This window comes from Petaurus breviceps, unplaced genomic scaffold (genome assembly GCF_028583685.1).
Source record: "Petaurus breviceps papuanus isolate PSGF00001 unplaced genomic scaffold, PetGlider_PUasm1.0 190, whole genome shotgun sequence".
NCBI classification, from domain to species: Eukaryota; Metazoa; Chordata; class Mammalia; order Diprotodontia; family Petauridae; genus Petaurus; species Petaurus breviceps.
The window spans coordinates 3,372,195-3,385,233 of NW_027185810.1; the positions used below are offsets into that span (position 1 = coordinate 3,372,195).

Sequence of the window (13,039 nt, forward strand, 5' to 3'; positions counted from 1 at the left end):
TTTATTGTTTCACTCCAATGTGCTTTCAGAAATCAATTTAAGAAAGGTGACTTTGGGACATTTAAACCTGGTGCAGCCTTCCATCGTTGTAAGGTGATTGGGAATATTTAGCATAGATTTGGGGTGAGAGATTAAGGCCTTTCTGTCATCCTTTACTCCTCTTCTCCAGTGTGGTGAAGGTAATTACAGAAATTCATTATCCCCATGTCTTTTGATATCTGCTTCAGCTCGTTGACTGACCTGAGCTAGCCGTGTATTTGAGGGTAGTGAATGTATAACATGTAAAGAATATAAGGTAGCCTTTTGTCGTCAGAAAGGACCTGAAAGCATTACATAACCGCTCTGGGGTTAAATAAGTTCCCAGAGATGCCGGCATTTTTTTTTTTTACCAAAAGGGAGAATGACAGAACTATATGGACAATCTGTTTTTATATCATTTCTATATTTCGATGGATTGACCAGCCACTGACAGATGTTAAATTTAGTTTCCTAGAGACCTCTGGAATAGGATAAATGGGTCGTAGTAAGGCATGAAAGTTCCTGAGCTTTGCATGACCAGCTCTTATGATAAATATGCAGCTTTCTAGTTCCTATTTGTAAATAGTGCAGAGAGACACTTAGCTTAGTCCCCTGAAACTTCTGCTCCATACCAGTACAGAACGAAATTTAATTGTGCATTCTGTTGTTACCAGGATTTATCATAAAGCATAATCTTTGAATAGTGAACTTTTCTGAAGTCACTTAAATTGCCTGTTTTCTCTCACAAGGAAAGTAAAAAAGACAAAAGAAATCCATAAATTAGGAATGGATTTAAGTTTGTTTAGAATCTAGAATAATTTTTTGAAAGTGTTCAGGGTAAATTCATCACATACTGCCTGTTCCTTTAAATGTGTGTCACCTTAAGCAACAATAGGAAGAAATAGCAGGGGGTTTGCTGGCAAGAGGGCATTTCCATGTAGACTTTTTAAACTGAGCATGTCATTGGACTCCCAGCTGGAATGATTTAATTGCTTTTGGATTCACACTGGGGGCATGGTGTTTAAAGGCCAGAAAGCAATCATTTGAACTACTGTACCAAATTTCTGCTTGGCATTTGCCTGGGTGGAGCAGTCAGCTGCCTCCTGGGGGATGTTTCGTCAGCCTTTAGTGACAGAATGAAGAGATCTCTAGCTTTCTCCATTTTAAAAATTAGCAGCTTTCCCCAGTGTGCCCCTTTCCCTATCTTCCTATATCTATGATGTTTCTAGTGAATTTCCCAGAATTTTTTTAAGTGGGAGGCATGCTAGTCCTTTGTGAGCAAATTTAAATGTGGAACTAAATTTCTAAATATATTTTTAGGCTCATAGATACAGCTGGAAGATACTTTAGGGACTGATCCCATTATTTTCCTTTTATAGATGAAGAAATTGATGCCCAGAGATGTTAAATGGTAGAAGGTGGTAAACTTGGGGTTTGATCCCAAATGATCTGACTCCAAATCCAGCCCTCTTTCTCCTATACCACCCTACCTGCCCTGGGCCTTAGGAAGTCATGTGGCTTCTTCCATGATAGGGGCTCTTGATGAAATGTGCTTTATGCTAATAATTAAACCCCCCAAAAAACATGCATCCGTGGGCTTCGTATTATGAATCCTACCTTTAGTCCCTCCTTTACCATAGTAACCGATTGTGAGGAATAGCCTTTCTCCAACATAAGCCTTCTGACGGGAGCAGCTAGTGGGGGAAGGGACCTCAGGTCCCTAGTCCATCTGCCTCATTATATTGATGAGGAGGGTGCATTCTTTGTCACATAGGTAATAATCTGGGACTTGAGATTGGACTCCCAAGGCATCTGACTCCAGAGCTTTTTTTTTTTTTTACAGCCCTGCCAATTGTACCATATCTTCCTCCTCCTTTTTTGCCTTTCAGGGCTGCCCTGGATTGTAATTTTAAACAGATTTCCCCTATGCAAACATCCTAGCATGGAGCCTATTTTAACTAGGAAGCTAATGTTCAGTGTGACCATTTATATCTCAGAAGTCTGGGCTTGGCCTATCGTTTTATTGATCGTAGGCTTAAGGAAGTGTTGATAATGCAGATTAAATTTAACAGTGCAAGTACTTTTTGGGGGAGGGGTGAGAGCTGACGTGTTGAACGTTTACCAACTACCCCTATTTTACTCTGTGGCTCATCAGAAGTGAAGTTGAAGGCTCAGAGAATGAAGTCATTACCAGACTAGAGGCCTGGAGACTATAGGCTAATTAATAACAATAACAACTTCAAAGACCTTAATAATAACTGGCTTTCAAATACTGCATTAAAGTTTACAAAGTGCTTTACCGCCTCTGTATCATACACGCACATAGCACCCCTGGATGTGTGTCATACTGGGTCTTGCTCTATTCCCTGTACTTTCCTAGCAGTGGCCATTGTATGTACAAAGATGTCTGTCCTGAGTGAGTCCCCAGAAAAAGCAAAAGGTTCATTGTTTACTGTTATGGTTCACGGTTACTTTCTGTAGTGCTGTGCTCCTGACAAAAGTCACTACTGAGTGACGCTCCTGCTGTCATTTTGAATAAATTATTGAAAGGTTGTTCATAAACAGTGTTTGTGGGTGGGCTTGGGTATGCGCTTGGGCCTTCTTTTTGTCTACTTTTGTGTGGCTGGAGTACCTACATAGCTCGCTTGCTTTCACTTGTCGCAAGTCAGGGATGGCATTTAGTCCCATGTGCAGCTGATCAGGAAGAATCTCTGGCTTATGAATGAGGACCGTTAATGATGAGGAGACAGTCTCATTCCATTTCTGGACACCTCGGATTGTTACGCATTTTCCCCCTAATATTTCTGCCTAATTCTTCTTTCCTACATCATCTACTCATTGGTCATTGTTTCCTAAAACTCGCCTTCCAGAAAACCTTACCAGTATGAATAGGAAGAATAAAGCTATTTTTGATAACACTGCTAGGAGGTGACATTTATAAAATATCAATTATACCAGTATCAAAATATACCATGTCAGCTACGTGGTGCAACGGATCTGTGGGGCAGGGTCTAGAGTCAGAAAGACAGACTGATCTTCTTGAGTTCAGATCTGGCCTCAGACACTAGCTGTGTGATCCTGGACCAAGTCACTTCACCTGTCTGCCTCAGTTTCCCCATCTGTAAAATGAGCGCGAGAAGGAAATGACAAACCATTCCAGTGTCTCTGCCAAGAAAACTCCCAAGGGGAGTCATTAAGAGTTGGACATGGCTGAGCAACAATAATTAAAATATAGAAAACATCAAGTTATTTGTCAACTTGTTTATCATCTTCCCACTTTTCCTTATTTTTCTCTTTAGTGGATAATTTAGGCAATTAGTTATACTAGCAAGAGTCACTTTTGGCCACTAGATCAGAGCATTGGCAGTGTTCTGCTTCCTTAAAATAAAAGGAAGCTATTTATAGGGTCTAATTGCCCTGATGGAACTTTCAGAGGAAGCTCTGATTAAGCATTTAATAGGCCTACTGTGTGCCAGGCACTATGCTAAGTGCTTTATAAACATCTCATTTGATTCTTACAATTCTGTGAATACTATTATTGTCCCCATTTTACAGTTGAAGAAACTGAGGCAGACAGATGTTAAGTGACTTGGCCAGGGTCACACAGCTAGAAAGTATCTGAGATTGGATTTGAACCCGAGTCTAACTGACTCTGAGCTCGATGCTCTATCCATTGATCCACCTAGCTCTTTCTGAGGAAAGGAAATTGTGTTCTTGGCTTCAGTGGTGGCTAGTACTTTCCCTGCACAATTTTTTCCCTCTGTGTTTAATAAAAATAATTTTTTTGGGGGGGGAGAGAGCTTATAATATTGGAACATGAGAGAGTAAGGAAATGTTTAATTGAAGCTGTATTTTAAGTTGAGTGCTTGAATGTTAGAGAAATGCATTTTTTGCATCTTTTACCAGAAGCTCAGAAATTTTACCATATTCTGTTGCATCCTTACATGATTCAATGGTGAGACATTGAAACTAGGCTTCCTTTCTTTGAGACATAGGCTTATCGTCCTGCAAGCGAAGAAGCCTCCCTTACTGTAACATTGCCCTGATCTTGCTAGTTTAGAGAGCACATATGAAGTACATCATAGACTTTTCAGTAGATAGATGTTAGTGACCCAAAAAGATGATCAAATGAGACAAAGTATGTACAGTTATCTCTTCCACGTCACCATCTTCCCCATGGTTTCAGTACTTCGAGGGTTGGCATAAGAAATTAAATGTCAGTTTGGTGGAAGCTGCAGATGACACAGAAAAAGTTTAGGAACTCAGAAATGCACAAGATATATCTTATAGCATTGTATAATATCAACACATTTTATCTTTTAATACCATAATAATATAGAATACTTTTCTGGTATGAAGAGGGGGCCAAAAAATTTCACACAGATTTTCCAGATTTTTACACTGCTAACCTCCAGGATGTGCAAGGGATAACTGTAAAGTGCTTTATGAAAAAAAAAAAAAGAATTGTTACATAAACATTAGCTATTAATGAAAATATTAATAAAGATATGAACACAATAAAATTATACAATACTGGACATAAACACAAACCATTCCATATTTACAGAAACAAATTTCAACTAAAACAAGCATCCTAAAAGGTGTTTTGCTTTTTGGAATGTTTTGTCATTGATTGAGTACCTGATATGTATAAGGAACTTGAATACAAAGATAAAAAAACACAGCATCCCTGACTCCAAGGACCTTAACCTTGTACTTGGATTATAAATTATACATCTGTATGTATGTATGATATGACCAAGAAATTCAGGAAAGCCTTCACACAGAGAAATTGGCATCAGAATCAAACCTTGAAGGAAGCAAGCAAAGATGTGGGGCCTAGGAATGTATTCCTGCCAGGGAGGGCATCCTGGGGAAATGTAGGAAATGTATGATCCAGGGAGATATACGGGATGTTGTGTTCAGGAGCAGCATTCTGGTTTGGCTGGAATGTTGAGTGTGTGAATGGTCATAATGAAAAAAAAAAGGGAAAGTTAGAGCCAGGTTCTTGGGGGCGTTAAACCCCGGGCTGTAGGGGAAATGCCATGGTAAGACCTATGCCTTAAGAAGATTATTTTGGCATCTGTGTGGAGGATGGATTATTGAACATTTTCTAAGTAGTCATGATCCATTAAGCAGGTGTTACCAGTTTTTTATTGGAAAGTTCCAGAATCTTTCCATTATGGTTACAGTGAAAATATTTAGGCATATTTAGTTGTTGGGTTTTTTGTTTGTTTTGTTTGCTAATTAAAAAAAAATCAAAATGACTAGTTCCATTTAATCTGAACAATTTCACATAGGAATGAGATGTTTTACATTTTTTTAACAGTTGGAGGTTGCTTTTTGTTTTTCAGGGTATTTCCCCCAGTTTATTGGTTGTAGATAGTTCCCATCTCTGTCACCCCAATACAAAGCAATAAAACCACAGAAGCAGAATCATCCAAATCTCAGACTTGTAAGAGACTTCAGAGGCTAACTGCCATGACCCTTGTCTGAGGAGAAATCAATCTCTTCTATAATACTATCGACCAGTAGTCACCAAAATCCAAAGTCCCCCAAATCCACTCTTAGAGAGTCTTATCACCCCAGTCAGTCATAGACATCCTTTCTTTAAATTTTGCACCTGTATAGACATTTTAAGAGTAATGGTAGCTGGCCACTTTGCAATTGAGACTTAAATGCCAAGTCTCATTGTTCACACTTTTATATAGGGTACAACTTACCCTGGAACTCTGATGTCATAGGGGAGAAGCACTTGTGTAATATCCCTTAGCTGTATATTTGTGGGAAGACCTTTACTCTTGGGTAGGAGAAAGAACCATTGCTTGAACACATTGGTTCATCTTTTGGACCTTTGCACACAATTTTTGTGTGTTTCTTAGGTACTTATAAAGCTTAATAATTTGTTCCTATTACATATGCTTAACCAACCCTGCTAATTCATCAAATTACTTATTAAATTATAGCTAATTTATTAAAGTATAGGATAATGCCCACATCGTGCCCTTTTGAGAAACAAAAGAAGGCTAATAATAATGATGAATTGGAAGTTAGGACGGGGGTTGAATCCCATTTCTGCTCCTTACTCCCTCACTGTTTTGCCTCGGTTTCTTAATCTGTAAATCAGCTGGGTTCTGCTAAGACTGTCTCTAAGTTCTTTCTGTTAGCTCTCAAACCTACAATCCTAAACCCATCCTTCAGGATCCTAGAGGATTCTATCAGAAGAAAAGGTAAAATTGAATGTTAAAGTCAGCCCATTTGAAGTTCCTATTAATACTGAGAGGCCTGTGTTTATTGTGAATTGAGAGCTGTCACGGGATCTGGGAAGACTTAACTCTGATATATGAACTCTGTGACTCTGGGTTAGTCTCAGCAATGTGGAGAAGCTGCCTACCTGCCCTGGCAGAGCCGCTGTCCTCATCTGGGATTTCTCTGTATCAGTAAAGTCACAGTTCCATTCCCATCCCCATTAGTGCTTAACAAGAACATTCCTTTCCCCATTAGATAGGTTTCAGTCATGCTTACCATCTCAGTTATTAAGATTTAAGACTAAAATGATGCATAAAACTTTTGTAAAAGCACATACTGAGGGCTTAATAGGTGCAGGTGCTTGGTCCCCTCCCCCCATCAGAGTTTTGTCTTCTATGAAGCTCCCTCTGTCTCTTACTATAACTGTATCTGTGTTCTAATGAGGAACTCGCTAACAGGGCTTCTTCTGGGTCTGTCTCTGGTGCTAAAGTAGGAGCCTGGCTTTTGCTTTGGGCAAGTAGGGTTACTTACTCCAATTGCGCAGGCCCTGTTAAAATCCCCTTTGACCTGTTGGGACAGGTTGGCAGACATTTCATTGTTTTCAGACAATAGGGCCTCCAAGTTGAACCGGCTCCAGAAAACAAGTGCTGCTTTTGTACAGTAACACGAATTTAATGCCAGGGAGTTGATTGATTCTCTGTCATGTTGCTCCCCACCCCCAACCCCTCCCCCCATGGATGCCTTGTAATGACATGAAGCTTGCATTTAAATTTCTGGCACATGATCAGAAACTTCCTCTTGCTCTGCAGTGACATTCTTCCTTCATTTAAATTCCTTCCCTTCCCACTCCTTGTGGGGACGGTGATTGTCTACTATTTGATTTTGCTGGAAACATGTATTTTTCAGTTACTCTCGATAGTGTGTCACATTTTCACATTGGCATCCTTCTGGGTTATCCTCCTTTGTCTTTCTCTGTGCAGACCTTTTCGGGGTATTCTACCTGGGGTAATTTACTGGCCATATGGGGACGGGAAGGGTGATGAGGGGTCTGCAGGACCGTGGGGTAAAACTCTCTGTTGGAAGTGGAAAGCCCACTGACCGAGGAAGTTTTTTTTCCCTATTCACCTTAAAAACAAAACACCACCTCCAAAAACCAGGGTTATCGTTTGGTGTTTGAACGTGGTATTATCAAGAGTCTGTTTGAAATATTAGGACTATGTTCTCTGCTGCCTTCTTATACCACAGAGATGAGAGGGTGGAGAGCAATGGGAGCTTGTCAGCTGTATTGAAAAGATAAGTTATTTTCCTTTGGGGCATGGCAGGGGCTTTTACTGATCACCTGTCTTGTATTTGCATAATGCCTTTATCCAGAAAATAAAAAAGTTTGTATGGATTTTGAATGTAAGCTTATAAATATTCCTTTAGGAGAAACAGGAGAGATAATTTTATAGGATTTCCCAATTGGGCAGCCGAGGTACATAAAGTTTAGTTTTGCAAGTCAGCAAAGGCACCGAGATTTGAATGTAATTGGTTATCCTTAGAGGAGACACAGCTCTGCAGTTTTTCATAGCTGGGGCCTGGTTTTGGGGAATGTATCTAATGATGAAATTTTGTAAGTAGAAATTGTACACTGGCATTTTGGGGCAAATGTAGCAGGCCACCTTTTAAGAGATTATAAGTAGACTCAGATACTTCTTTGGTCTTCCTTTTCTTGCTGCACCTCAGATCTCTGTTGGGTTGGGATGGCGTTAAATCCAAATACTAGGACTATTGGTGTAAAGAACTGGCTTGAGGTGGTATGCAAACAGTTGTCTAAATGCCATTTAACTCTGGAGTATGTGTCTGCAAATCAGGATATTTGTCTCTGCTCATTAATATAAAGCTGTTTGTATGTGAGTACAACACAATTTCCTAATGCTGTTCAAAGCCATGAAAGAAACTGGTCCAATTATTTCTTTTAATTAGGGACAGTGTGACAAGGACTTCTTTACATCAAGCTTTTTCTCTCTTCTCTTATGTTCACAGGGTTTTAGTCTTTTCCTGTGAGAGTGAATATTTTTTTCTTTTCCCTCCTCTCCCCCTCTCAAGAATCTTACAAATTAAGACAAAAGATAATTACTCAGAAGAGTAAAACTGGCAGGTTCCCACGACACTTAAAATTAATGAGCTGTTGAGTACAAAATATACCTTGTATTGGGTTCAGTCTCCTTTGCCCCCTGTCCCTCCCTTTCCTTTTCCCCCACCCCCACCTCCACCCCTTTTTAACACAAGATGTGACTTTTTGGCTGTGTTTGCTATCATGGCGTTTTGCAGCAACGAAGTAGCAACATGATCTAGAAAGCGGGTCTGTTTGAATACAGGTAAAAGCTGGATCCTGCCATTTCACCACTGCTGCTGCCCGCCTCCTGTTCTACCGCTTTTAATTTACATTGTCACTGGCCATGGTAGTATCCGGCAACTTCCAGGTCCTTCCTGTTCTGTCTTACCAAATTCTGTTTGCTTTGTGTTAATGAGTTTTTAAAAGATCAGTCGTTCAGTTTACTTTAGTGACACTTTGTACAAAGGTTGCTGTCCTTCTCTTATTCTTTCCTCCGTATCCTATGATTCCCTCTTTTCTCTTCCACCGTCCCCTTCACAGTTTGTAGAAAGCTACTGGTTGGCAGAATTTGTAAGTGATGGCATGGAATGTTTGCCTCGAAGTTACCATTGAGATGAATTAGAAACACTTTTAATTTGTACTGATAACTAATTTTTTTTTTTACATTTCCTAAGTTTCCTCAGTTCCTTCCCCCTCTGCCTCTATTTCCTAGAGAGTCATCGGTAATGAAGAATATTTTTTAAGAAAGAAATCAGAAGCAACCGGTATGGTTTTCTTGGCTCTGCATCCTCTACTCTCCATCAGTTCACTTAAGCACGCATTCTGCATCCTCCCTATTGGTCATTGCTCACAGCACAGCACTGTTCCATTATATCTGTGCATTAATCTGTTGAGCCATTCCCTAGTCGATGGGTATCTGCTTTGTTTCCAGATCTTTGTTTTCCCAAAAAGTGCTGCAGGAAGTATTTTGGTGTATCTAGAAAATATTTATCAGATTTTGGTATTTGTTGTGGAGTAGAATAATTATTCATGGTGAATGGCAATACTCTTAAAGCCACTTAGAATAGGGGCTGCCTGTATGCTTGTCGAGTGCCATGGCTTTCCAAAAGAACCATTAAATGATATCTGCTGTAATTGATTGTACTTTTGTGGATATCTGGGGGTGAGAGGAGAAATAATGTCAAGGTCTTTCATGTACATGTTTGTTTTGATGGCTCTAGATCTGAGGTATCATGAGAAATAACAGCCAGTAGGGTGATGAAGCAGAAAAAAAACTTAGGATTTGAAAGGTGGGGGAGGGAACAAATATTTCTTAAGCTCCTACTATGTGCCAAGCTGTACAGATATCATGTCATTTGAAAACCAGGGATCCTTGGTTTGAATCCCAGCCCTGTGATCCCGGGCAGGTCACTCCTCATCACTAACATGAAGGATTTCTTGGACTGGGTGATTTCTGAGGATCCCTTCCAGCCTGTGCATGAATGCATATTACACTTATTGCCTTGATGTGACATCAACAAAAGACATCATGATATTGGAGTGGTTTCCTTCCTCCCCAGTAAGGGAGCTATGTTCACTTTCATAAAATCCATAGACTCTCCATAACGACTTAGTCATATAATATGTTGGTAAAGTACTTTGCTCACCTGTGAAGCAGAGAGTATAGTTATAGTGACCCTTCATAAGAGGAACAGACTGAGATCCCGAGGAGGTAAGTGACCCTCCCAGTGTCCCTCTGCTGGGAAGGGATGGAGCCAGGATATGGACACCAGTCTCTGACTTCTGTGCCCTTTTCATTCATTAATACTGCTTGTTGCTAGGTAGACTGTTAGAAGCCAGAGGGAGCCACTGGAACTTTGGGAGGCAGGGAAGGACATACACAATCAGACTTGTGTCTTGGAAATATGAATTTGGCAGCTTTGTCCTTTCCTAGTCTAAGAAAATTTTAAAGCTTTTTAAACCTACCCTCCCAGGAGTTATTGCACTTCCCTCAAATTCATGTATTCTGGGATGCAGCCAGACCAGGCCGACTTGTGCCTCTTACATGACGTTGCATCTCTGGTCTCTGCTTTTTTTCCCAGGATGGCCTTCTGTGCCCAGCTTCCTGCAAAGGTCATCTCCTGCTACCGCCTCTCTGAGACCTTTCAGACCACTCCCAACCCCTGAGATTGTATTTGTATTTACTCTTCATATATTTTGTAACTGCTTTCCTGTGTTTCTCGCCAGTAGCATCAGCTGCTTATAGGGCCAAGGACTGTTTGACTTATGTTTCTTTATTCCCAGCTCATTAAGAAATGCTTCTCCTTGTGGTTTGAATCAAATCTAACCCTTTTCATTTTTCTCCATGAGGGAACTTAGGCCTTGGGAGTTTCCTGGGTCCCTCCCACAGCTCCTAAGTGGCTGAAATTGGTGATCAAGATATGGTTTATAGTCCTGACTTAAAAAAAAAAATCCCCTTGTTCTCTGATTTCTTTTAAAACATTGCTTTCTGTTTATCTCAAACCCTGGTATAGATATTACTAGCTTGGGCGTGATTGATGCTTTCTGACTGACCCTTAGGTTAAATGGGTTTTCTGGACTGTAGCTTTCTAGAATGTGGCTTTCCTTTATTTTCAGAGTGTTTTTAGACATGGAAGGAGCCAGAAATTAAATACTCAGGGTGTCCCTGGAGCTCACTTGTTTAGCTCCAAGGCTTAGGAGCATTGCTGAGGGGTGACAGAAAGAGGTATGATCAGGATTGGAGGGAGAGAGATGGGGTCAATCATTCAGGTGTAAAGGGGCATTGGTGGGTTGAAAGCTAACTAGGAAACAAGGGAACACAGTAAAATCTTACAGTAGGACATGTAAGGAATCATTTACAAACATTTGTAACTGTTGTTGTATTAATTTCATGGTAAGGTAAGGAATCTAATATAAATAGGATTCTGACAATAAAACAGGTGCTGGCGTCATTGGTACTGCTGTGTTATCCATAAATGAGTCAGGTAATGCTTCACTGACTAAAATTCAGGCTTTTACTGGGGAGTAAGTCATCAGAATTAGCAAGAACTTATGACTTTGCCATATTTGAAAATGAATGCAATTTGCCCCATTGTTTTCCGGTTGTACATCCAGAGGATTGCATAATTGTCTGCTGTATGATGGAGGTAGCATGGTGAAATGAGTAGACTCCTTTCTAATTTGGAGTTAGCTGACCAGGATTTGTACATTTGTACATTTTCAAAACTTTACCTTTCTGGACCTCGGTTTACTTTGTAAAATGGAGGAGTTGGATAAGAAAGTCTGTAAGGTCTCATTTATCTTGATGAGCCTATGAGACCTGTAGAATTGATATTTTTTTTAGACCTCAGTTGTCCTGTGATGATGGTGATGGTGATTGTGTTGAGAATAGGTCTGACATGGGCTGGCACCATAGGTTTGTAATTTCTTCTCTTATGCCTTAGTTGAAGTATGTGATTCTGAAAATATACTTGACTTCTGTTTGCATCATTCTGCTTAGGGGGGAGGTGCCTAAAGATTTGCCATTTGCTTATATTTTGGCTTTGTTTCTTTTATTCACTGAGATGAATTTTGAATATTAAGGTATCTGATAGTTGTGTTAAGTTTGGAGTAAGGCCCTGTGCACAATAGAAAGGATGCTGGGTTTGGAGTATGAAGATCTTGGTTCTAGAGAATTTAGGTTATTAAAGGAGATACATTATTTCATTTTTTGTTGTTTTAATGAAAATCAACTTACATTTCTGCCAAGGTTAATTGGTGTTTGTGGAGATTTATTTAACTTATATGACATATATAACATTATATAACATAAATAACTTTTAACTTGTATAACATATTTAACTTATTTAACATGCAGCAACTTTGTTCATGTCTTTTAGTTTTCAATGGGTCCAGCAAATCCTCAAAGGAGAAGGAACCTGCTCCAAAACACAGAAGCAAAGAGGCCACGCCAGGGAAGGAGAAGAACAGCGACCCCAGGACTGAGAGCCGGAGGGAACAGGCTGCTGCTACTCACCCCCCGGCCACAAACACAGGCTCCTCAGCTAAAGGGCTTGCTGCTAATAACCACCACCACACTCTCCATAGATCGGCTCAGGACTTAAGGAAGCAGGTAACTGCCAGAGCTGGGATTCAGATTGTGGTAACCTGGCAAAGGGTATGTATGAGAGACAGAGACAGACATCATCTGTGTCACAGGACACAGACTAGCAACTTTTGTTAAGTATTTTCACACTAGATCATCATAAAACTTTAGTCATCCCTGAGAGAATGATAAAGAACAATTCATCAGGTTCCGTGATTTTCTGGGATCTTGCAATAGCCCCAGCCACCAGCAAGCTATATCAACTCTTTGTCCCCATGCGCCATTAGTGCAGATGAGGAAGGACTGTGTTTTACCTATCTCATGTGGTTCTTATTTCAATGCCAGTCTGGCATAGGGTGAGAGGATATGGAGAGACCACTGGTTTTTTTTTTCCTCTCTTACTGATATTTTGTTTTAAACAGAGTACAGATAGCTTGGATCATATATAAACAGAGACTGATAATTATGACATCTGTGTCTGATCCCAGTTTTTTAATCCCAGCTCCCTAACTGGCTATCATTATTATCATCATCATCATCATCATCATCATCATCATCATCATCATCATCATCATCATCATCATCATCAT

General features: G+C 40.1%; 1 protein-coding gene across 1 annotated transcript in view; it reads left to right on the forward strand.

Annotated features, from left to right (window-relative positions):
* The window catches only part of JARID2 (jumonji and AT-rich interaction domain containing 2), a 334,505-nt gene that overhangs the window by 264,896 nt on the left and 56,570 nt on the right, over positions 1-13,039 (forward strand). Inside the window, exon 6 of the mRNA XM_069092440.1 lies at positions 12,244-12,476. Within this exon, the coding sequence (XP_068948541.1) occupies positions 12,244-12,476 (233 nt within the window). The remainder of the gene's footprint in view (positions 1-12,243; positions 12,477-13,039) is intronic.